This window comes from Aureococcus anophagefferens, assembly GCF_000186865.1.
Source record: "Aureococcus anophagefferens unplaced genomic scaffold AURANscaffold_6, whole genome shotgun sequence".
In the NCBI taxonomy this organism is placed as follows: domain Eukaryota; class Pelagophyceae; order Pelagomonadales; family Pelagomonadaceae; genus Aureococcus; species Aureococcus anophagefferens.
In genome coordinates this window covers 802,840-826,107 of record NW_008705566.1, presented here as the reverse complement: position 1 = coordinate 826,107, position 23,268 = coordinate 802,840, and the positions used below count along the sequence as shown (strand labels likewise).

Sequence of the window (23,268 nt, the reverse complement as noted above, 5' to 3'; positions counted from 1 at the left end):
GCGAAGACGCCCGCCGCGCTCTCGACGACCGCGTCCGCGAGGCCCGCGGGCGCGCGCGCGAGGCCGCCGTCGTCGTCGTCGTCGCTGTCGTCGCTGCTCTCGTCGCCGTCGTCCGCGTGGCGGGGCGACGCGGCGACCTTCGACTTGGACCGCTTGCGCCGGCGGAAGTGCATCCGGCCGCGGAGCTGCTGGAGCCGCGACGCCGCGAGCCGCTCCAGGCGCTTCGCGCCGTCCTCGACCTTGCCGAGCCGCCGCCGCAGGCCACGCTCGACACCCCCGAGGCTCCGCCGCCCGGGGCGCGGCGGCGCGGGCGAGGTCTCGTCGAGGAATTCTTCAGCCTGGTCACGAGGGTGCGGGTGGGGATCCAACGATCGAGACCGTAGGCGACGGAGGGGCTTATCTTTGGGCGTCGCTGTTGTGACGCGGCCGAAGCGGTGTCGCTGGTGGATGCGGGGGGCGATGGCGTCGTTCGCCATAGTTGTCATCCAGGCCTGTCGACGCGGAGGCGCCGGAGCTGTTTTCGCCGATTTTTTGTGGAGAGGCTGTGAGATGGCTGTGGAGCTCGCCGTAGGCCCAAGCAGAAGGGGGCCTCGAGCAGGAGCACGCGCGACCGCCTTGCTTTGTCGCTCAACAAATAGTATCGATAGAGTGATGAAAGATGAGCAGGGTCGTCGCAAGAGAAGGCGTGATGGGGGATCAGCAGGGCCGTCGCAAAAAAAAGTGTCGGATTCGCCGGACAAAAGACGCAAGTTGGCCGATTCTCCACACAGTATTACGGTCAATGCCCCAGTCAAATTCAAGGTCGACGTTCCGCTCAAATCTATCCCTTTCGTGCAGACGCTGACACTGACAGCGGGCGCGTCCGTCGAGTGGTGTTGGCCACCGGGGAGCACGAACCGGGGAACGCTCACGGGAAAGCAGACCGACAAGTCGGTGCACGCGCGCACCGACAAGTCCGGGTCGGACAAGTACCTGCCGAAGAGCCGCTACAGCGACGGAGAGACCGACCTGCTCGCGAACGCGTGGTGGATCCCCCCGGATCGCGACGAGACCGCAAAGGACGAGAAGGACAGCGCCTAACGCCGACGGACGCGCCCGCGGCGAGTCTAAGAATGCACACCTCTTTAGAAGATGACGTCGGTCGAGGCCTCGGCGTCCCCGCAGCAGCCGGCCTCGTGGTACACGGCGTGGACGTCTCGGCACGACCGCGGCGCGGGCGCGCCGAGTTCGAGGGCCAGCTCGGGGAGGCAGCTGAGGACCTTGACGTAGGGATTCACGAGCTTGCGGTCGAGGGTGTCCGGGGTCCAGGCCTTGTTCGGGAAGGGGAGCAGCGAGCCGCCGCGCGTGTCGACGTAGTAGTCGGACTGGCCGTCCGCCGCGAGCTTCCACTCGAGCACTGGCAGCGGCCCTTCGACCGTCGCCGTCGCGTAGCACGCCTCGAGGGCCGCGACCTCTTCCGCGTCCATCTCGGCGACGGCGTCGGCCACGAGGAGCGAGTAGTGCGGGGCGTGCTTCCCGAGAAGTCTGCTCGAGCGGCTCGAGTCGAGGACGGATGAGCTCGTGTTCGGCGAGCTGTGGATGGACGGCCTTGCCGGCTCGATCGACCTTGCTATGGCCGCCTCGTCGTGCGCATGACATTGTTCTAGCTCTTGTTGCGCGACAGCACCACAGCCCGAACCGCCAACGAGTTCCAACGAGTCCTCTCGCAGCGCGACAGCGCGTCTCACGATGGGCCGCGGCGGCGAGCGCGCGCTCAAGACGCCAGACGACGCGTTCATCGACCTCGGCGCCTTCGCGACCCTCGCCGTCGCGCTGCCGGCGACGCTGCTGCTCACCTGGCTGCTCACCGTCTCGTGGGCCGAGTACTGGGGCCGGCGCACCTACGTCGCCGCGCGCTTCGCCTACGCCGACGGCGCGCTCTTCGACGGCACGCCGCTCACGTACGGCACCGACTACGTCCTCGCGGCCTGGTGCGCGTACCTCGGCGTCCGCGCAACAACAAACGTCCCGCCCGGCGCGCCGTCGCGCGCGACGCGCCTGCGCCTGCGGCGGCTCATGTTCAAGTACGCGGTCCAGTGCCTCCTCGGCGGCCTCGCGCACCACGCGCACGACGGTACGGCGGCGTACCTGAACCGGTGGACGTTCCGGCTCCTCTGGACGGCCGTCGTGGGCTGCGTCGCGTCGAGCGGCGCGGACCTCTTCGCCATCGCCGAGGGTTTGAGATTTGTGCCACCCGCGGGCCCGCTCCGGGACTTGGCGCGCGTCGCGCGGCTGTCACCGGCCGCGGCCGACGCCTGGGGCCTCGCGCTCTGGCTCCTCACGGCGCTCGGGGCCTTCTCGTGCACGCGGCCCGCGGGCGACATCTTCGCCGTCGGCGTGACGCAGTCGCCGGCGACGGCCGCGCTCATCCTCGCGATCTTGGCGCGGCCGCGACCGGGCGTCGCCGTCGCTTCCGTGGGCCTCGTGCTCAACGTGCCCCTCGTCTTCGCCTACCCCTTCGCCGTCTGGTCGGGCCTCGGGCTCGGCACGGTCAACGGCCTGCTCCACGCGTGGCTCGCCGTCGCCTGGGGCTCCCAGGGCCTCGGGCTCGCGCGCTTCTGCGACGGCGTCGACGGGAGACGCGAGGGGCCGACGACGCGGTCCGCGGCGCGGCGGACCGCGCGGCGGCCGCCGTCGCTCGCGGCGCGGCTCCTCGCGGCGCTCGGCGTCGCGGCCGCGGCGAAGGCGCCGACGCGAACGGCCGTGCGCGCGCGGGAGCGCGCGCTCGAGCGCGGGCGCGCGGAGGACAACGGCGCCGTCGCGGCCTTCGCGGCGCCGGACGCGGACGCCGTCGGCGCGGCCGTCGTCGTCGACCCGCTCTGCGACTACCTCGGCCTCGCGCTCGCCCGGGAGCTCCTGGACCGGGGTGTCGCCGTCGCCACGGTGCTCAGCGACTACGTCGGCGGGGGCCTCTGCGACGGCGGGCAACCGCCGCCGCCGCTCCGCGCGCCGGCCGCGTCGCGCGAGGCGCCCTGGCTCGAGGCCGCGGACGCGCCGCCGCTCCTCGCGTGCTTCTCGGAATCCGACGCGGGCATCGCGACGGCGGAGCGCCTCGGCCGCGCGCTCGACGCGGCCTTCGCCAACGGCGACGGCGTCGACCGGCGGCACAAGTGGCTCCTCCACGAAAAACTCCGCGACGCGGGGCTGCCGCACTGCGCGCAGGCGCTCTGCGACACCGCCGAGGACGTCGTCGCGTTCCAAAAAACACACAACACCATCGTCGTCAAGCCCTGTCGCGGCGTCGGCAGCGACGGCGTCTTCAAGTGCGAGACCGCGGCGGAGTGCCGGGAGGCGTTCGACGCGCTGCGCGCGACGACGCGCTACGGCGGCGGCTTCAACGACGTCGTCCTCGCCCAGGCGTTCCTCGCGGGCGTCGAGTACGCCGTCGACAGCGTGTCGCGCGACGGCGAGCACAAGGTCACGGCGCTCTGGCGCTACGACAAGCGGCCCGCGAACGGCGGCGCCTTCGTGTACCGCGGCACGTGGCTCGCGGACGCCGCGGGCGCCGGGGCCGTGCTGGAGACGCTCCGCGCCTGCCTCGACGCCCTGGGCCACGCCAACGGCCCCGCGCACTCGGAGCTGATCGTCGGCGACGACGGCGCGGCGACGCTCGTCGAGGTGAACGCGCGGTTCCACAACGCGAACGTGCGGCCCCTCGTCGCCGCCTGCGTCGCCGGCCCCGACGCCATCGCCGCGGCGGCGGCGGCCTGCCTGCCGAGCGCCGACGAGTGGGACGCCATCGCCGCGGACCCGACCCTGGAGCGGGCCGGCGTGCTCGCGCACCTCGTGTCGGCCGTCGAGGGGCCGCTCGCGGCGGTCGACGGCGACGCGCTGGCGCGGCTGCGGAGCCTCCCGACGCTCGTCGACCACGAGCTCTACGTCGACGAGCCCGGCGGCGCCATGGTGAAGACCGTGGACATCAAGACGGACTCGGGCTGGGCGCTCCTCGCGGGGCCGGAGGCCGCCGTCGCCGCGGACTACGCGGCGATCCAGGACCTCCAGTACGAGCTCTTCCGCGTGGACTCGTAATATAATACGCACCCCTAGGCCGAGGCGTACTTGGCGACCTTCTTGCCCGCGACGGCGCCGAATTGCACGTCGTCGGGCGCGTCCGCGATGGACGCGAAGGCGCCGTCCTCGCGCGCGTGCGCGGCGGCGGCCTTGGCGCCCTTGGACACGAAGGGCTGCTTCTTGACCTTGGCCGCCTTCTCCGCGGCCTTGGACTTCTTGCCGAGGCGCATGCCGTTGAGCGCGACGAAGCGGTCCTCGCCGGAGTTGACGCGCGCGAGGAGCTCGTCGAACTGGGCCGCGTGGTGCTCGTGGAGCGCCGGGAGCACGGCCTTGAGGGCGTTGCAGCGCTTGTAGAGCTTGCCGGACCGCAGCGCCTGGAGCGACGCCTTCGTGAAGGCGATGGACGTGCAGGCGAGGGGCCAGTCCTTGTCGTCCGCGACGGACGCGCGGTACGCGCGGTGCGCCAATTTCGGCGACTTCTCGAGGAGGTGGAGGAGCTGGAGCAGCGCGAGGCAGCACATGCTCCGGTTCAGGTCCGTGCGCGGGTCCGCGCCCTGGAAGCCGACGAGCTCCCAGTGGCCGCCGATCGCGACGCACGGCCGCTTGTTCGACGCCGGCATGAACCCCTTGAAGATGGTGGAGATCAGGCGCCAGTGCTCGGCGACGGCCGGGTCGTAGGCCTGCTTGGCCACGAGGAACGCGAAGTCGCGCTCGGTCGCGGCGTTCTCGAAGGTGAGCTTCGGCTTCGACGACACGAGCGACGAGAGCGCGGACCGCTTCGGGAATTCGACGGGCACGATGGACTCGAGGTCCTGCGACATGTCGAGCGCGCGGAAGTAGGCCAGGCACTCGTCGTAGGACATGGGCGCGCGGCTCGCCGGGGGCGCCTCGGAAACGGCGGGCGCCCCGGTCGTCAGCGCGTGGCTCTCGAAGCCGGACCACTCCGCGACGTCCGCCTCCTTCGCCGGCGCGCGCGCGGGCGACGGGGCCGCGTCGTCGACGCCGTCGATGGTCGGCATGTCGTCGTCGTCCTCGTCCTCCTCGTTGAGCGTCTCGATGGCGAGGGCGCCCTTGATGCTCGCGCCGGCCTTCGTGGCGGGCTCGGGCGCGTAGGCCGCCGTCGTCTTGCTCAGCGACGCCTTCATGCCCGCCAGCCCGTAGCTTTCCTCGTCGTCGTCGTCGTCGTCCTTCTGGGGCGACAGGCGCTCGGCGGTCCGGCGCATGTCCTCGAGGGCCTTCGCGTCCGCGAGGTCGCGCTCCCGGAGGAACGCGGCGCGCGCGGCCTCGACCTCCGCGCGCGCGGCCGCGTCGTCGCCGCCGTCCCAGTCGCCGCCGAACTCGTCGTCGTCGTCGTCGCCCGCCGCCGTGAGCACGGGCTGCGCCGCGCCGACGGCGTAGGCCGACGTCTCCAGCGCCTTCTCCAGCTCCTTCTCGCCCTCGAAGTTGGCCGGCTGCGTGTCGCCGAAGACCTCGTAGGGCTTGTACTCGAGGCCGAAGACGTCGTCCTTCTTCGGCGCGCCGCCGCCGAAGGCCCGGAGCTTCCCCGGCCGCTCGTCGTCCTCGTCGTCGCTCGCCGCGCGGCGCTCGACCTTGCGCCACGTCGCGGCCGGCGGCGCCCCGCCGTCGAACTCGACCGCCTCCTCCTCCGAGTCGCTCCCGTCGTCGGAGTCGTCGTCGGAGTCGTCGCCCCCGAGCATGGACCCCTGCACGCGGGCGCCGGGCGCGGCGACCTCGGCGGCGGCGGGCTGCGGCGGCGGCGGCGGGGCGGCGGCCGGCGGCTGCTGCGGCTGCGGCGGCTGCGCCGCCGGTGGCTGGGGCGGCGCGGCCTCGGGCGGCGACGCGGCCGGCGGCGGTTTCGGCGGCGACGACTGCTCGATGCGGATCTGCTCCACCGTCTCCTCGATCGCGGCGTCCATGGCGTCGAGCAGCCCCACCATCGTAATGGTTGGGCAATACGAATAAAAAGGCACCGCCAGCCCAGGTCGACAGAGCCCTCGCGTTGCTCTGCGAACGAAACCGCCTTCGAGGCCGAAGGTCGCATGGAGGCGCGGCGCGCGTCGGTCAAGGCGCCGGCGGCGCCGCGGCGCACGGTGCGGCGGCCGACGATGCTCGAGGGCCGGCGGAAGAGCGTCGCGCGGCGGAAGAGCGCCGTCGACGGGTCGGCGCGGCGCGGGTCGTCGAAGACGCCCCTGTCGATCCAGCAGGCGGCCCCGGGCCGCTTCAAGCGCGCGACGATGATCGACCCGAAGACGGGCCTCATCAGCCGGCCCGCGACGCGGAGCGACCGCCTCGTCTTCGGCTACGTCGGCGAGGCGACGAAGCTCGCGGAGGAGGAGAAGCGCGCGAAGCTCGGCGAGCACATCCACCCCAAGCCCGCGGAGTACGCGCCCGGCGAGCGCCACTACAACCCCCGCGGGTCCATGGTGGGCGCCGCGCCCATGCGCGCGTCCCTCTTCATGGGCAAGCCCGCGGGCGGCGGGCCCATCTGCCCGTGGAACGCGATGCAGGTCATGGACGACGCGGCGGCGCTCTTCGAGGGCACCATCGGCCGCGGGGGCGTGATCCAGACCAAGAAGCAGCTGGGCCTGAGCCGCCTCCAGGTCCTCGCGCTCATGTGGGACTGGTGGACGGCCTTCTACGAGGCGCGCAAGAAGACGAACGAGGAGGTCGAGACGCGGATGCTCCGCGCCGGGCGGGAAAAGAGTGGGAAATTCCCAACTTCAAAGGCTCCTATCTCGGCCGTTTTCCACTCGTTTTGGCTGATTTTTGGACGAGCGATCATCTCTTGGATCGGTCTCGAAGCTTGGATGCTTTTTCCGGAACGCGCGCGCGCGGAACACTCACGTTGAAGCGACGTTGAATCTCTCTTTTCCTGCCCAGGCTCCACGAGCTCCACCGCGACGTCCACGTCCACGCGGACCTGGACCTGGACGCCGTCGACGCCGTCCACGTCGTCTACCGCACAATCTTCGTCGAGTGGGCGCGCTGGGTGCGCGAGGAGGCTTTAGAGCGCGAAAGGCGGGGGCCCAAGGGTTTGGACCGCGCGAGTCGCTACGACCAGTTCTCCTGGTCCGCGTCGCACGACCGCGCGTCCGCGAATGCCAAAGTCATCGACCACGGCATCTTCGAGCGCAAGGCGGCGACGCTCGACCGCGCCGACGACGAGGACCGCTTCGACGGGTCGTCGAACCTGGCCGGCGGCGTCGAGCACACGTACGCGACGGCCGCCGAGGCGAACTACGCGGACTCGGCGCGCGCGGTCCGCGGGGAGCGCGTCAAGATCTGCGGCGACGCGGCCTACACCTGGGTCACGAACGCGTACCTGGCGCGGCTGCACGACCCGCGGCGCGTGAAGCGCGTGGGCGTGCCCCTCGAGGAGAACCCCTACTTCCCGGACGAGTCGGCGCCGCGGCCCGCGACGTCGCCCGCGGGCCTCTTCGAGGGCTCCTACGAGTCGGGCACCTTCGACGGCGGCTCGTCGGAGGGCGGCGGCCTCTTCGCGCCCGGCGGGTCCCTCGTGAGCTCGCTCGCGGGCGACGCGACCTACGCGTCCTACCAGACGGGGCCCCGGCCCTACGCGACGCGGCCGAAGACGACGGAGGGCTTCGGCGCGCGCGTCGGCTCGCGCCCGCCGGGCACGCCGCCGACGCGCCGGTCCACGACGCGGCCGCGCCACGGCCGCACGTCGGAGCCGCCGCCCTTCCCCGTGACCCAGGTCGACGCCCACCGCGCGGCGGCCCGCGACGACCGGCCCGCGGCGGCCGCGCCCGCGGCGGGCTTCGCGCTGCCGCCGAACATGCCGCCGCTCGTGTTGCCGCTCCGGCTCCACAAGACGCTCAGCAAGGTCGACCCGAGCTTCCGGCGCCTCAAGCGCGACGACTCCCACGGCGTCCGCCTGCTCGGCGCGCGCGGCGCCTGCGGGCCCGTCGACGCCGACGACGCCGACGACGGGTACCACCCGCCGGCCCACGTCGCCGTCGCCAACGTCGAGAACCCGCTCCAGATACCCTGGGAGAACTAAGTTTAGGGCGGGCCCGGCGGCGAGTCGCGCGGCGCGGCGAGCGCCGCGCGGACCGCGGGGAGCAGCCGCTCGAAGACGAGGCGGTGGTACGCGACCGTGCAGCCCGCGACGCGGCCGAAGTCGAGGACCGCGTCCCGGCCCGCGACGGTCGCGGCGGCGCGCAGGCGCGCGCCGTCGACCGTCGCCGTCAGGCCCGTCGCGTCCTCGGCGTCGACCGTCGCGCCGAGCGCGCCGAGCGCCGCGGCGGCGGCCGGCAGGAGCGCGCCGACGAGCGCCCGCGGCGCGCGCACGGCCGCCAGGCTGCGCCGCGGCGCGTCCTCGGGCACGTCCAGGCTCCGGTAGACGTCGCCGCGGGCGTCGTCGTCGAGGAACTCGTCGCTCGTCAGCGACACCTCGCGCGCCTCCGAGTCGTCGGACGCGCCGCGGAAGAGCGGCGGCGCGTCGTCGTCGGCCGCGGAGGAGACGCGGCGCGTCGCCGCGGTCACGGCGTCGGCGCGCTTGCGCATCGCGGCCCGGAGCTCGTCCGGCGGCAGGCTCTCCTCGAGGATCCAGGCGTCGCGGAGCGCGGCCGCCGCCGCGGGCCGCTTCCGCGGCGAGACGACGAGCGCGCCGTCGAGGAAGCGCCGCGCGCGCCGCGTCGGCGCGAAGGGCGCGTGGCCGGCCCAGAAGGCGTCGCGGCGGTTGCCCGCGAGCGCCGCGAAGAACGGGTCCCGGCTCGACGCGGCCGTCAGCGGCGGCGCGCCCTTGCAGAGCAGGAACGCGACGACGGCGCAGGACCAGCAGTCCGCGGGCGCGCCGTCGTAGCACGCCGCGGCGCCGCGCTCGCAGGCGCCCAGGATCTCCGGCGCCATGTAGCCCGCCGTGCCGCAGGGGTGCGTCAGGGGCCGCCCGTCGTCGACCGCGCCGAGCCCGAAGTCGACGATCTTCAGCTGGAGGTGCTCCGAGAGCAGGAGGTTCTCGGGCTTGACGTCGCGGTGGAAGACGCCGCGGCCGTGGCAGTGGGCGACGCCCGAGAAGAGCTGGCCCGCGTAGGACGCCGCCGCCGCCTCCTCGAAGCCGCCGCTGTGGAAAAAGTACTCGAAGAGCTCGACGCCGCAGAACTCGAGCGCGAGGCCCCGGTCGAAGCGGCCGACGAGCGCGACGACGTTCGCGTGGCCCGCGACGCGCGCGAGGAGCCGCGCCTCGTGGTCCAGGCGCCGCAGCGCGTCCGGCGCGTCCGCCGCCTTGAGCGCGACGCGCTCGCCGAGGTCGCTCCAGCCGACGAAGACGCTCCCGAAGCCGCCGCTGCCGAGCTGGGCGCCCATGGTGTAGGCGCCCGTGGCGCGCCACGTCGTGGCCTCGGTCGCGGAGATGCCCGCGCGCGGGCGGTCCTCGTCGTAGTGCTGGGCGATGGCGGCCATCTCCTTCCGGCACTCCTGTTGCTCGGGGGCGTTGAACCGCAGTGCTCGGTTCTTGCGTGTGCTTGTGCGAGAGTCTCGGAGCAACGAGACACTCGCGAAATACCAGCGATCCTCGTGCACCGGACGACGCGGGCAAGCTCCAGGAAGATGCCAGTGGGGCGGATTGGCTTCACCACGGCTCGAGTTGATTGCAAGTTGCACTGACCAAAGACGCGCGCGCTCCCTCAGCGCTCCCCCTAAGCGGCCAGGAAGAGCGCGGCCCAGCCGTCGGCGAACGGCGCGGCGAAGCGGCCGAGCGGGCTCGCCGCGCGCGCCTTCGTCGACGTGAGCTTGTGGACGTCGTCCGCGAGGAGCGCGAGGTCCAGCAGCCCGTTGGCCGAGGACTCGTGCCACTTGGCGTGGGGCGCGACGTCGAGCTTGCGGCAGCGGTCGTCCGCGGCGTAGACGCGCTCGCACCGCTGCTGGTCCGCGTCCGCGTGTTTGAAGCCCGTGAGGAGGTTCGCGACCTTGTTCACCATCGGCATGAGCGCCGCGCCGAGGTCGTTCGTCGCGACGCCGTAGATGCCTGTGTGCAAATCAAATCTTCAAACCGACTTCAATGTGAGCGTATTCGAGTGTTTTGACTCGAGCACATCCGCTGTGCCTCGCGAACTCGAGGAGAGCAATCGATTCGTCCAAAAATCAGCCGAATCGACTTCGATTTGGCCGAGCTAGAGAATTTCAAAGTTTGGTCCGGACGTCCCAAACCAGTGGTTGATTTGCACACAGGTAGACGCGGGACCAGGGGAAGAAGTACTCCTGCCAGAGGAATGCGTAGCCCAGCTTGAGCATCGTGCCGACGAACTTGCACGCGAGGCCCGCGCGCTCCAGGGCCGAAAGCGGCGACGGCAGCTCGGCGACGGCGGCGCGCTGCGCCGGCAGGAGCTCGTCCGTCATGAAGGCCACGACGGCGTCCGAGAGGTTGAAGGCCCGCGCGCCGATCTGGACGACCTCGTCGACGAGGTGCGGCGAGTTCGGCGCCACGAGCGTGAGCAGCTCGAGGACGATGCCCGCGAAGGTCGTGAAGTAGTCGGGCACGTCGATCGTCGCGATGTAGTCCTTCCACTCGTCGGCGGGCCGCGTGAGGAAGAGGTCCGTGAGGCCCCGGGCGGCGTCGGCGGCCGACGGCCGGTCGCGCGACGACGAGAGGCTCAGCAGGACGCGGTCCCGCGTCGCGTTGCCGCCTGCGGAGCGCGGCGATTATTTCGTCGTTTCCCCGCCCCGAATCCCTGGAAACTCGCCGCGGGACGCCGGTAAACGCCGCCGACGAGGTGGCGCACCATGACCTGGTAGTCCGCGTACGCGATGACCTGGATCAGCCCGTTGTCCGCGACGTTGCCGAGGCGCGTGTGGCTCCCGTGCCAGAACGAAGAACCGAACGCCATGTGCGCGACGGCGGCGACGACGGCGTCGCGGTCGCCGCGGGACATGTCGCTCGCGGCGCCGCAGAGGTTCGCCGCCGTGCGGTAGTAGGCCGCGTTGGAAACCGTGTTGCACGGCTCGTAGACGAGCACGCAAGGATGGGCAGCCCTCGAAGCATGACATCTCTCGTGGCGTTGGTGCTCCTGGCGACGGCGCGCGCCGCCGACGGCAACGCGACGCGCACGTACCTCGACTCCATTGCGCGCATGGTCGACGGCGGCGTCGAGGGCATGGACGCCGCGCTCTGGGCGTCCATCGAGGCCTGCATGGGGGACGTCGACGGCGGGCGCCTGCTCGCCGCGTCCGACGCGGCGTGGCGCGGCCTCGGCCACTACGACAACCCGGCGGACCCCTGGGGCTCCTGCAACGCGTCGACGGGCTGCAAGGAGTACAAGGAGATGAACGAGACGACGCTCGACGTCCAATGAGAGTTTTGCAATTGTTCTTCATGGAAAAATTGAAGTTATGAATGCAGCGCTGATGTGATGATGGTGAGCTGGCCATGATGCGACCCGCGCTGAGCCGATGCACCTGAGCTGTAGCCCATGCCGTGAGCTGGCCATGATGCAACCCGCGCTGAGCCGATGCGCCTGAGCTGTAGCCCATGCCGTGAGCTGGCCATGATGCAACCCGCGCTGAGCCGATGCGCCTGAGCTGCAGCCCATGCCGCACCGCACCGTCGCGCTGCTGCTGCTCGCGACAGCCGCAGCCCTCGAGACCCTCCACCTGAGCAACAAGCGCTCGTGCCTGTTCCATGCGCCAGAAGAGACCACCACGCCCGTGCCGCTCGTCGTCGTGCTGCACGGCTACAACGTCGAACCCTTGAACACGTTGGACTTCTACTTTAGCGACCTGAAGCGCCTCGCGGAGGAGCGCGGCCTCGCAATCGCCGCGCCGCGCGGCCGCCGGCTCGGCGCGCGGGGCAACGACGGGTCGTTGTGCTGGGCCGCGGGCGCGTGCTGCTGCCGGACCAAGACCAAGGACGACGCGGACGTGTCGTTCATCGACGAGGTCGTCGAGGCGGTGCGGCGACGCGCGGCAATCTCCGCCCTCGTCCTCGTGGGCCACAGCAACGGCGGGAGCCTCGCGCTGCGCGTCGCCTGCGCGCGGCGGGACGTTGACGCATTGGCGATATTCAACGCGCCGCTCACCCACGACTGCGCCGTCCCGGCGACGCGGCTCTACCTGCGCCACGGCGCCGCCGACGCCATGCTCGGCGGCCGTGAGGCGTCGCGCGTCGCCCACCCGCACGTGCCGGGCGTCGGCGTCCGCGAGACCGTCGCGCGGTTCGCGCGCGCCAACGGCTGCGCCGGCGCCGTCGAGTCGAACGCGACGCAGGCGGCGCACGCCTGGGACGCCCTCGCGCCGCGCGCGCTCGTGCGCCGCAGCGAGCACCGGAACTGCGCCGCGCCCGTCGTCTTCGACGTCGTCGACGAGCTCGGGCACTGGCCGTCCTTCGGCCTGCTCCAGACGGACCTCCGCGCGCCGCTCCTCTTCGCCATCTACGGCGAGCCCATCACGGCGGCCAGTGCCAAAAACAACGTACGCCTAGGCCGGCCCACTCGAATTAAATAAATAATAATTATTTATTGTTTCCCGCCGGCGGCGGGCGGGACGTGTACTACACCTCCTGAGAATTTGCCGCGCGCGCGCGCGCACGCGGGTCTAGCGCGGGCTGAAAGTCAACTTTTCGCGAAAAACGATCCTCACGCCCGAGTGTCTCAAAATGTACGAAGGTACCGCACTCACAACGCCAGTCTCGGCGAAATGACCCCACTTTCAAGCGGTTTACGACCCCCTAACTTCAACTTGTATGTTGAGCTTGGCAACTTTTTGTGTTGAACTTCAAGATACAAACCCCCAGGCCTTTCGTTTCAAGGGTTTGTTTTTGGCACTGACGGCGGCCGACGACGACCCCCACGACGAGTGCCGGCGGGCGATCCCCCCGACGTGGAAGCCGGCGTAAAATCTTTTACAAAAAGCGTCGGCTGCAGGACGAACGGCGCGGGCTGCAGTTCGGCCAGCTCACCGTCTTCCCTTTGTTTGACTGCATGTTTGCTTCACTTTTAGCGGGCACGTGTGCCAAGCAATTTGGCCGGGGGTCGAGACGGCCGGGCGAGACAAATCGAGGACTGACATCGTCGAGCTCAAGTCGATCATGGTGACTACGACGCGGTTAGTGCTAGCCGCGACGCTCGCCCTCGTCGGCGCGCTTGCGCCGGAGCCGTCTCGCATCCCCGCCGCGCCGAAAGCCGTGAAGACGTCGTCGCGGCGGTCCGCGCTGCTCGGGGGCGTGCCCGCCGCCGTGCTGCTGGGCGGCGCCGCCGTCGCGAACGCGGCGACGAGCGACGGGGACAACGAGTTCAAGCTCGCGGACGTGAACAAGGACGGCAAGCTCACGAGAAATGAGTCGCGCGCGGCGTCCGCCGTTCGGCGCGCGGCGAGGCACCGCACACACACACCTCCCGCCGCCGCGCCGACCGCCCCTTTTTGCGCCCGCGCAGGTTCACGAAATGGTTCGGGGAGAACACGGTCCTGAACGAGCCGGAGGCCCTGCCCTTCTCCCTGAGCCTGCCCGAGGTCGCCCTCGACCTGACGGGCCTCGCCGGCGTCGTCGTCGCCATCTACGCGGGTTCGTACGCGTACTACCTCTCGGCGCGGATGGCCGAGGCGGAGAACAAGGCGGCCAAGCAAAAGGCCCGGGCGGCGAAGGACAAGGCGGCGAAGGCGAAGCCGCCGGCGAAGCCCGCCGCCGCGGCGCCCACCCTGGCGAGCGCGGAGGAGAAGCCCGCGGACCCCCCGGCGGCCGCGTGAACCGCCCGCCGGTCGTCGCACGCGGAGTAATTCTAAAGTGTCACGAGATTGTGGTTAAGACACGCCGCGGTCGTAGCGGAAGTAGCGGAACGGCGCGAAGTCGCCGAGCGCCGCGGCGACGAACGCGAGGTCGTCGGGCGCGTAATTCTCGAAGCGCCGGGTCGCGTCGCCGTAGAACGCCAGGGCGTCCCGCCGCCCCTTCGTGTCCTGCGCGTGGCCGAAGGCCACGCCCTTCTTGCCGCCCTCGATGACGAAGTCGGCCTCGGCCGCGAGGTCGCCGCCGAGGCAGTCGCAGACGGTCCGCGCGACGCCCGCGGGGTCGAAGAGCAGGTCCTCGGAGCGCAGCATGAGGCGCGGGTAGGGCGCGTCGTAGTACTCGGCGTGCCAGTCGCGCCAGAGCGCCGGTAGGCTGTCGTAGCGCAGCACGCGGTCCGCCTGGAACGCGACGGAGACGGGTTTGGCGAGGTGCGGCGACGGGCAGGTTTTTGATTGTTTTTGGGCCATATGCAGGCGCACGGCGTAGGGGTGGCGGCACGTCGACGGCATCCACGTGAGCGGGTCCTTGACGATGACGAGCGGCAGGACGCTGGCGAGGCGCGGCGCCCACTTGAGCACGGAGGCGTTGGAGAACATCTTCGCCGTGTGTTTTCCGCGCCAGGACGCCGGGTTGTGCTTACCCCAGGGCGTCATGAAGAGGTCGTGGCGGCCGTTTGCCGTGAGCCGGCAGTTGTTGAGCACCGTGCGCCAGAGCGCGTTCGTCGCGCTGTTGAAGAGTCCCGCGGGCGCGAAACGCCGCTGGAGCTTCGGGTTCGCCGCGCGGAACGCGGCGCAGCGCTCCGCGCCGAGCACCAGGGTCTCGTTCGTCGCGTAGGGGTCCGACCGCGCCGCGGCGGCCGCGCGCGGCCGCTCGGCCGGCGGCGGCCGCGGCCGCGCGCGCGGCGCCGCTTCCGGCGCGGCTTTCGGTGCGGCTTTCGGTGCGGCTTTCGGTGCGCTGTCGCTGCGCGCCGGCGGCGGCGGCCGCGCCGGTGGCGCCTTGTGCACGTCGACGGGCCGCTGCGCCTCCATGGAGTGGTGCCGGTAGTGCATCCACCAAGCTATCACGAGCCAATTGAGCAGCAGCGCGAGCGCGCCGCGGATGAGCTTGCCCTTACCGCTTTGGACGCGCTCGGCGAAGGGTTTCGCGACGCGCAGGCCGCCGGGAGGCGCCATCACCGCTGCATCTGCGGCCGCCGCCGCGATTGTTGAACCCAAACTTGCAGGGCTTGCCTTTTTGCCACAGGCATGGGTGCTCTTCCGCAGCCTGTTTGAGCGCGCGCTTTTGAGTATCAGAGCAAACGCTAATCGTCAGCGCACGCACCCTGATCGTCGGCGCACGCACCCTGATCATCGGGCACACGCACCCTGACCGTCGCGCCGAGATCAGTGCAAGACATGCGCCGCTGGACCTTGTTGCTCGTCGCGGCCGCGCGAGCGCTCGCGCCGCCGTCGGCCTGGGTGCGCCGCACCATCGCCGTGAGAGAGTTGCGGATCGAGGTGCGGGAGCGCGCCCAGATGGACCCGGACCACCTCGGCGGGCTCACCTGGACCGGCGGCCGCGCGCTCGCCGAGTACGTCGCCGACCGGCCGGCGCTCGTCGCCGGGAAACGAGTGCTGGAGCTCGGCTGCGGGTCCGCGCTCGTGGCGCTGACCTGCGACGCGCTCGGCGCCGCGGCGACGACGGCGACGGACCTCGACCGCGTGCCGGCGCGCGTCGACCCGAGGGTCTTCGACGTCCTGGGCGCCGCGCCGCTGCCGGCGTGCGACGTGCTGCTCGCGGCCGACGTCATGTTCACGAGCGAGCTGGCGCGCGCGCTCGCGCGCCGCGCGGCGGAGGCGCACCGCGCCGGCGCCCGCGTACTAGTCGCGGACAGCCAGGGCTGGGCGTCGAACGCGTTCCGCGACGAACTCGACGCCGCGCTCGCCGCGCGCTTCCGCTTCGACGCGACGACCGTCGTCGACGACGTCGCCGGGCGCGAGCGGCGGAAGCGGGTGCGGATCCTCGACGTGGAGCCGCCATAATATCCCGGTTTTGCGCTGATGTTGCACGAAAGTTGCCTCCAAAGTGAAGCGACTGAGAGGCACCACGCACATCGTCATCGGCAGCGCTGCGCGCACTGCCTCAGCCGACGATGCGCCTCGCCGCCGCCGTCGCAACGGCCCTGGCGGTCTCCGCCAGCGCGACGACGCAGAACGGGACCCGCGACTTTGCGCCGCTGAAATCGTTCTTGGACGCGGTGATCCTCCAGTACGGCAACATCTCGTTGACCGTGGGCGACGCGCGCGGCGCGCTCTTCGAATACAGCAACTACCTGATGACGCCGGACACGGTGCTCGGCCTCGCGAGCGGGAGCAAGTGGCCGGCCGCGACGGCGCTGATGGCGTGCTTCCACGAGCACGGCGTGTCGCTCGACGACCCCGTGCGCGCGCACCTGCCCTGGTGGGCGTCGGATCCCGCGGACGAGCGGTCCGCCGTGACGCTGCGCCACGTGCTCAGTATGACGACGGGCATGATCGTCGACTCCGACTGCGACCTCGCGTACGACGACTGCGACGCGCGCAAGGCGCTCGGGTCCGCGGCGTTCGCCGCCTTCTCCCGGTGCCGGGGCGACCTCCCGGCCTGCGCGAAGGAGCTCTACGATGCGCTGCCGCCGCGGCCCATGTACGCGCCGGGCGCCAAGTTCATGTACTCGAGCCTGTCGTTCCAGTTCGCCGCGGCCGTGGCCGTCGAGGTCTCGGGCGAGCCCATCGGCGCGATCCTGCACGACTACGTGCTGGGGCCGCTCGGCATGGCGCCGACCTGCGCCTGGGCCGACGCGGCCCGCAACCCGCTCCTCGGCGGCGGCCTCGCCTGCAGCGCGCGGATGATGGACCGCTTCGTCCACGCGATGCTCGCGGACGGCCTCGTCCCCGCGGCCGTGCGCCGCGAGATGGAGACGGTCCAGGTCTCCAAGGTGTCGCAGTACTCGTCGACGACGGCGTTCTGGGGGCCCTACTGCATCGGCAACTGGCAGGAGTGCCTCTACGGGCAGTTCGACGGGCCGATGCCGGAGCAGTGCGCGCGGGCGGACCGCCACGGCCACCCGGGATGTGGTGGGTACTGGAACTTCGTGGACCGCCGGCGGAGCTACTACTACAATTTCCTGCCGTCCTGGACCTGCGACCGCTCCAACGCCTACTGCGAGACGGGCTCGCCCGACGACTTCGGCCAGGGCTGCCCCGCGCTCTACGGCGCCGCGGCGACGCTCAAGCAGCGCGTGTCGACGTTCCTCGACGACATCTTCGGGGCGTAACGGAGCTTTGTGTGTGTTTTCAGTCGCGTCACCTTCAACAAATAGTCAACATGAACTCAACCTGCTGTGGCAAAAAGGAGCTTAAATCGAGGTGGTGCTCCTGCTCCCGGCCGCAACCTTCCGCATGGCGGGCATCATCGGGTTCAGCGGCGCGCTGACGGAGCTGAAGAAGAAGCAGCGCGACCCGCGCGACAAGCACCTGGTGAGCCAGGATGATATCGTGAAGGCGGTCCGCCGCGGGCTGCCGTCGCCGCCTCCCGGTCTCAGCTGGGAGCGCAAGGATAGCGGGGACTGGGTCTTGATCGAACACGAGGAGGCGGAATCGTTTGAAGACGTGGAGCTCGACGTGCCGCCGCCGCCGCCGCCGCCAGCCGCGCGGCGCGAGCACGTCGTGCTGCCCGGCGACACGCTCCAGGGCGTCTGTTTGAAATACAAGACGAAGCCCCGGCTCCTCAAGGCGTGCAACCCGACGCTCGACGTGCGCGACCCGACGCTGCGCGGCGTGACGACGCTGACGATCCCCGGCGACGGCCCCTGCCAGCCGAGCTCTCCCGAGGTCGACGTGGCGAGATTTCGCGCCGCGACGGGTCTCGGGGCCAAGGAGGCGCGCTACTACCTCGCCGACGGCGCGGACCTCGCCGACGCCATCACGCGCGCGAAGGACGACGCGCGATGGGAGCGAGGCGCCGCGTCGCGGACGAAGAAGGAACCGGCGACGAAGCGACATTCGGCGCCGGTCGCGGCCCGCGGATCGCCGCGCGAGAAGCCGACGGCCGTCGTCCTGTCGTCGCCGTGCGACAAGCCCACGGCCGTCGCCGTCGCCGAGGCGCGCCGCGTCGAGCTCACGCCCGTGGCCCGCGCCATCCCGTTCGCGGAGTCGACGGACGCGGACGAGCCCGTGATGGCCGACATCGCGCCGCCGACGGCGAGGGAGACCGCGTGGTCCTTCTTCTTCGACTTTTAATATCGGGCGTGCCTTGGCGGGGCACCTCCGGCCACGGGTGGAGGCGCGGCCGATCATGATGGCATTTCCGAGTCGATTTTTACTATACATCAGGGGGCTGGGAGCGGCGATCCCCAGCTCATGCGGGCGGCACCTTCGCCTTGACCTGGACGGAGTGGATTTCGCCGCTGCCGATCATGTCCTTGAGGCAGGCCATGACCGCGCGATGGCGCGCGATGGGCTTCTGCCCGCGAAAGCTCGTCGCGACGACGCTGACCTGGAGCTGGCAGCCGTGGGCCGCGAGGGCGCGGCCGTCGCGCGCGCCCTGGCGGACGTGGCGAGGGCGCGGCCGTCGTGTCGTGGATGGCGCAGGAGAGCACGCCCTCGACGCGGCTTCGGATGATGCGCTCGACGCGGCACGCCGTCGCGGCCGCGCCCGCGAGCGCCGCGCAGTCGCCGAGGCTCAGCGCCGGCAGGGTCGGCCCGGTGCCGCAGGGAAACGTCGCGCCCGGGAAGCTCTCGACGCCGGAGGGAATGTCGTCGATGCGCGGCTCCTTCGGCAGGTCGATCTCGTCGCTCCAGCGCTCCGCGAGCGAGGTCTCCTGCATGCAGTCGCCGAGGACGCACGTTTCCGTGAGGCAGGCCATGATTGGCAGCTATCTGGGAGTCTGTGAGCGGCGCGAGCGTGCAGCGGCGGCCGAAGCGCACGCAATCTTCGTGGTGATGCGCACAAGCAACGCAACCAGTTGGCTCACGGTGCGAAGCACGAGGCCTCGACACGAGAGGCGCGCGTGGCCGGGCGTTTTTGGCCCGAAACCGCCGAATGCCGTCCTCCCGAGCGCCTCGCGATGGAGGTGACTCAGTACGAGGTCCTGTATTCCGAGAGTTCCGGTTGCGGAGCACGGCTGCTGCGAGTGTGAACCTGCATCTCGTCGTCGTCGTCGACCACGGAGCCGCTGGAGACGGCCGCCCCCGGCCAATCACAAATGTTGGTGCGCAAGATTTCATCGCTTGTGCAATTGCGCTTGTGATGGATGTTCCCATGGTTGGCCTGAATTAGCCGTATAGAGTGAAAGTTAGATTAAGGTCGAGCTAAGCGGCGCAAAATTAAACCGACCATTCCGGCACCGGAAACGCGCGCCCCTCGCTGCCGGCGGACAGCTCGGGCGACGGAGACGACTGACAAAAATCGGCGGGTCCAAATCGGACATCGTTGGACCGCTGCGTCTATGCGCGCGCTCACGGCGCCGGAGCCATAGCTGTGAGATGGGTTAGATTAAGGTCCACGCGAAAACTCTTCGGATTTGAGCTTTCTTCAGGAAGTTGAGTCGAAAATTTTTTAAGAATTTCCGGACGTATGACGCGCGCGCGCGCGGCGGTAGAGGTGTCAGGAGGGGTGCGCCGGCGAAATCGCCCTAACCTTCATCTAACCCCAACCTTAATCTAACTTTTACGCTACAGCTGTTTTCGCAGCGCGATGACGGGTTCGTAGCCGGCGTCACCGCGCGAACCCATACCTCAACGAGCGCTCATTCGTGCGCGCACCGAAAATCCTAAGCACGGCCCCCCCAACATGCCCGACAGCTCCTTCGAGGCCTACCGCCTGCTCTGGTGCTTCCAGGCGCTCGCGTCCGCGGCCATCGGCGGCCGCTACGACGCCACGGGCCTCGCCCACGCGTCCCTCATTGCCGTCGTCGCGGCGACGCCGTCGCGGCCGCTCTGGGCCGCCGCGGCCGCGGTCCGCGTCGGCGCGACGGTATCCAAGGTGCCCGCGGTCTGGGACTCCATGTACTGGCAGCTCATGACGGACGCGGCGTTACTTTGGTGCCTCGCGACGAGCCAGCCCTTCTCGCGCCTCCAGGCCACGGTCCGCGCGCAGATGGCCGTCTTCTACGCGGCGTCCGCGTTCTGGAAGCTGAACACGTCGTTCCTCGACCCGCGGACGTCGTGCGCCTCGGTCTTCGCCGCGCAGCACGCGGCGCTCTACGCCCCGGCGGCGGCGCCCTGGGCCGTCGCGGTCGCGCCCGCGGCGACGCTGGCCGTCGAGGCGCTCGTCGCGCTCGCGCTCGCGGCGGCGCCGCGCGCCGGCGGCGCGCTCGCGCTCGCGTTCCACGGCGCCATCTGCGCGACGCCGCCGCCGAACAACGTCGCGACCTTCGCCCTGTCCGTGGCGCCCCAGCTCGCGCTCTTCGCGCCGCGCGTCGACGCCGCGCTCGTGCGGCCGGCGACGGCCGCGGCCGCGGCCGCGGCCGTCGCGACGCTGCGCGGCGCGACGGGCCCGCTCGCGCCCCAGCGCTGGGCGTCCGTCGCCTACGTCGCCCTGCTCGGCCCGATCCTCCGGGCCCTGCGGCGGCGCGGCGGCGACGCGCCCGCGCGGCCGAACCGGGTCTTCGTCGCCGCCGCGCTCGTCTACGCGTCGACGCCGTGCCTCGGCGTCCTCGAGCTCGGGGCGCCGAACATGTACGCGAACCTGCGGTCCCACGGCGGCGGCGGGAACCACCTGCTGCTGCCGACGGGCCTCCTGCCCGACTTCTTCCGCGACGCCGCGGGCTCCGTCTTCTTCGGCGGCGAGGTCGTCGTCGAGGCGACGACGTCCGCGTCGATGCGCGACGCCTACCCCGGCGACCTCACGTCGACGCTCGAGCCGCCCGGCGTCGTCGACCTGCTGGGCGCCGCGGGCGCGCCGACGCGGTTCTTCAACGCCGCGAAGCGGCGGGTCCTGGGCTTCGACGGCGTCGCGCCCGCGGACCGCGCCTTCGCGCCCTTCGCCGTGCCGGCGCTCGAGCTGCGGCGCGCCATCGCCGACGCGCGCGGCACCGGCGCCTTCGAGCTGACCTACGCGCGCGGCGACCGCCGCGTCGCGGTCTCGTTCGACCGCGGCGGCGCGGTCGCGCGGTGCCGCGTCGCGGAGCGGGGGCGGCGGCGGGACTGCGCGGACGACGAGGTCGCGCTGCTGCCGCCGCCGCCGTACTGGGCGCGGAAGCTCCTCCTGTACCTGCCCTACCCCGTCCTCGACGGCGACGGCGGCGAGGTCACGTGCTTCGGGCCCTAGCGTGTGCTCGCGGAGCGCACTCGCCCGGCGCCCGGCGCTCGTCTGTCCTATATGCGTAATATCCATAGTGTCTAACGTATCCCGCGGCGCCTGCTTCCGCGAACAGCATTCCCCAACATTCGCGCAAAAGATTTATGTATCTTGCAAACCGCTCCAACATTAAAACCGCGGCTCGAGGGACGCTCTCGCGCGCGGCCGGGAGCATGTCGACGCCGAACCCCGCGCCGCCGCGGGCGTCGGCCCCGGCGCCCGAGTCGAGCTCGGGGACGTACCAGCGGCGCAAGTTCGTCTCCAAGGGGAAGCCCGGGGCGAGCCGCCTGAAGCACGTGAAGCTGTCGACGGTGCAGCAGGCCCTCGAGGACGACTCGACGGCCGTGGAGACGCTAAAGCGGGACGTGGCCGACTTCCAGCACCTCGAGCTCGAGACGAGCCGGCGCTACCTCGTGTCCCTCCAGAAGACCTACGACAAGCTGCGGAGCGAGGCGGACGCGCGCGAGGGCCAGCAGAAGGCGTACCAGGAGGAGCTCGTGACGCTCGACCGGCTCTGCACGGAGGCGCGCACGAAGCAGACGCACCCGAACCAGGCCGTGGCCCAGCTCAAGCACGAGATCGAGCGCGAGGAGAAGGACGTCAAGGACGCGCTCGTCCAGAAGGACGTCTTCACGCACATGATCAAGCGCCTCAGCGACGACATGCTCGCCGTGCGCCAGAGCGGCTTCGGCATCAAGGAGCAGCTGGCGACCGTCGAGCGCGAGATCGCCGCCTGCACGCTCCAGCTCCAGTCCGCGAAGCAAGAATCCAAGCACGAGGAGGTCAAGCTCGCGAAGCTCGAGAAGCAGGTCAAGTCGCGGCGCAAGATGCAGGAGGCGCGCCTCGCGGGCATCCAGAAGGTCATCGCCGAGCGCTCGTCCCTCGTGGAGAAGCAGGAGGAGCGCATGCGCATGCGCGAGGCCGTCATGGCGCGGTCGAAGTTCGATTTAGGCGCGCAGGAGGAGCAGCGGCTCAAGCGCATGCACGTCATCCGCAAGGTCTACTCGTCCATGCTCGAGAAGAAGATCACGGCCGAGGAGGAGAGCCTCGGCGCGTTGGAGACGACGTTCCAGAAGATCAAGATCGTCACGGGCCTGAGCGACGTCGACGAGATCGTCCAGAAGTTCAAGGACCGCACGCACAAGACGCACCAGCTCCACCAGCTCGCCGAGGACGTGCGCGAGCGCATCGACACGCTCCGCGAGGAGAACTCAAGGCTCAAGGAGCAGCTCCTCAACATGCGGTCGAACAACGAGGCCATCGCGGGCAACCGCGAGATCTACCAGGAGATGGACACGTTCAACAAGGGCCTGGGCAAGGCCCTGCGCCAGTGCGAGGAGGCCAAGGACCGCAAGGTGCGCTCCAAGGTCACGCTCGAGCAGCTCAAGCTCGCCGTCGCGCGCTTCCGGTCGAAGATCGAGGGCAAGTTCTTCCCGACGCCGTCGAACGAGCAGCTCCCCGAGTACCTCCGCGAGCTCGACTCGAAGCTCACGGTGAAGATGAAGGCCGTCTCGGAAGCCCTCGCCCTCGAGGACACGAACGGCTCCGTGTCGCCGAGCGGCCAGGGGCCCCAGGGCACCTACGGCGCCGCGGCCGTCGGCGGCGAGGCGGGCCTCAAGCCCGGGTCCGAGGTGCTCCTGCCCTTCGGCAAGCTCCAGTCCGAGAAGCTCCAGAAGATGCTCTACCACAAGCTCATGCTCACGAACCCGGACCAGGGCCCGCGCAACGTCCGCGTCCGCGCGCGGCCCTGCCTCCAGGACCTCGAGCGCTACACGCAGCGCAAGCTCATGACGGGCGGCCTCGAGGACCGCTTCGACCTCGAGGACGACGTCTCCGAATTCGCCTACCCGACCCAGGGCGGCGGCGGCGGCGGCGGCGCGCCCGCCGCCGCCGTCGGCGAGGACGAGGGCCTCGAGGGCGTCGCCGCGGCGTCCAAGGAGGACGAGCTCCGGGAGCCCGTCGTCGACCGCGACACGGTCAAGCGCCTCTCCAACCTCATCATCACGCGCGAGAACCCCAAGAAGGGCGGCGGCAAGAAGAAGCGCGACGAGTAGGCGCGCGGGGGCCGCGCGCTAATCGAACCGCCTGCTGTTTACTCCAAGGGCGCTACTGACTCTGTCGTCCGAGGTACCGAGCTTCAGCCTGCGATTAAGCTTTCCAACATCGAT

The 23,268-nt window shown here is 70.7% G+C and overlaps 8 protein-coding genes across 8 annotated transcripts; 5 read left to right on the top strand and 3 right to left on the bottom strand.

Annotated features, from left to right (window-relative positions):
• Nucleotides 1–1,728: 1,728 nt before the first annotated feature.
• On the top strand, nucleotides 1,729–4,068 carry AURANDRAFT_63036 (hypothetical protein; the record flags this gene model as incomplete). The annotated part of the gene is made up of 1 exon (XM_009037638.1): nucleotides 1,729–4,068. One exon carries the CDS (start codon nucleotides 1,729–1,731, stop codon nucleotides 4,066–4,068), a length of 2,340 nt encoding a protein of 779 aa, XP_009035886.1.
• A 4,731-nt stretch (nucleotides 4,069–8,799) lies between these two features.
• On the bottom strand, nucleotides 8,800–9,159 carry AURANDRAFT_7444 (hypothetical protein; the record flags this gene model as incomplete). The annotated part of the gene is made up of 1 exon (XM_009037146.1): nucleotides 8,800–9,159. A coding segment is annotated over one exon (360 nt), but the record flags the coding sequence as incomplete, so codon positions are not given.
• A 548-nt stretch (nucleotides 9,160–9,707) lies between these two features.
• Nucleotides 9,708–10,940, bottom strand: AURANDRAFT_63034 (hypothetical protein; the record flags this gene model as incomplete). The annotated part of the gene is made up of 3 exons (XM_009037259.1): nucleotides 9,708–10,036; nucleotides 10,236–10,694; nucleotides 10,748–10,940. The coding sequence occupies 3 exons, from the start codon at nucleotides 10,938–10,940 to the stop codon at nucleotides 9,708–9,710; spliced, it is 981 nt and encodes a 326-aa protein (XP_009035507.1).
• Nucleotides 10,941–11,595: 655 nt separating this feature from the next.
• On the top strand, nucleotides 11,596–12,507 carry HDR6 (hypothetical protein; the record flags this gene model as incomplete). Its single annotated transcript, XM_009037639.1, has 1 exon — nucleotides 11,596–12,507. The coding sequence occupies one exon, from the start codon at nucleotides 11,596–11,598 to the stop codon at nucleotides 12,505–12,507; it is 912 nt and encodes a 303-aa protein (XP_009035887.1).
• Nucleotides 12,508–13,800: 1,293 nt separating this feature from the next.
• AURANDRAFT_63032 (hypothetical protein) lies at nucleotides 13,801–14,955 on the bottom strand (the record flags this gene model as incomplete). Its single annotated transcript, XM_009037258.1, has 1 exon — nucleotides 13,801–14,955. One exon carries the CDS (start codon nucleotides 14,953–14,955, stop codon nucleotides 13,801–13,803), a length of 1,155 nt encoding a protein of 384 aa, XP_009035506.1.
• A 222-nt stretch (nucleotides 14,956–15,177) lies between these two features.
• On the top strand, nucleotides 15,178–17,075 carry AURANDRAFT_63031 (hypothetical protein; the record flags this gene model as incomplete). The annotated part of the gene is made up of 2 exons (XM_009037640.1): nucleotides 15,178–15,774; nucleotides 15,909–17,075. The coding sequence occupies 2 exons, from the start codon at nucleotides 15,178–15,180 to the stop codon at nucleotides 17,073–17,075; spliced, it is 1,764 nt and encodes a 587-aa protein (XP_009035888.1).
• Nucleotides 17,076–17,199: 124 nt separating this feature from the next.
• AURANDRAFT_63030 (expressed protein) lies at nucleotides 17,200–18,039 on the top strand (the record flags this gene model as incomplete). The annotated part of the gene is made up of 1 exon (XM_009037641.1): nucleotides 17,200–18,039. One exon carries the CDS (start codon nucleotides 17,200–17,202, stop codon nucleotides 18,037–18,039), a length of 840 nt encoding a protein of 279 aa, XP_009035889.1.
• Nucleotides 18,040–19,479: 1,440 nt separating this feature from the next.
• Nucleotides 19,480–23,154, top strand: AURANDRAFT_71297 (hypothetical protein; the record flags this gene model as incomplete). The annotated part of the gene is made up of 2 exons (XM_009037642.1): nucleotides 19,480–21,049; nucleotides 21,325–23,154. 2 exons carry the CDS (start codon nucleotides 19,592–19,594, stop codon nucleotides 23,152–23,154), a joined length of 3,288 nt encoding a protein of 1,095 aa, XP_009035890.1.
• Between the last annotated feature and the right edge of the window lie 114 nt (nucleotides 23,155–23,268).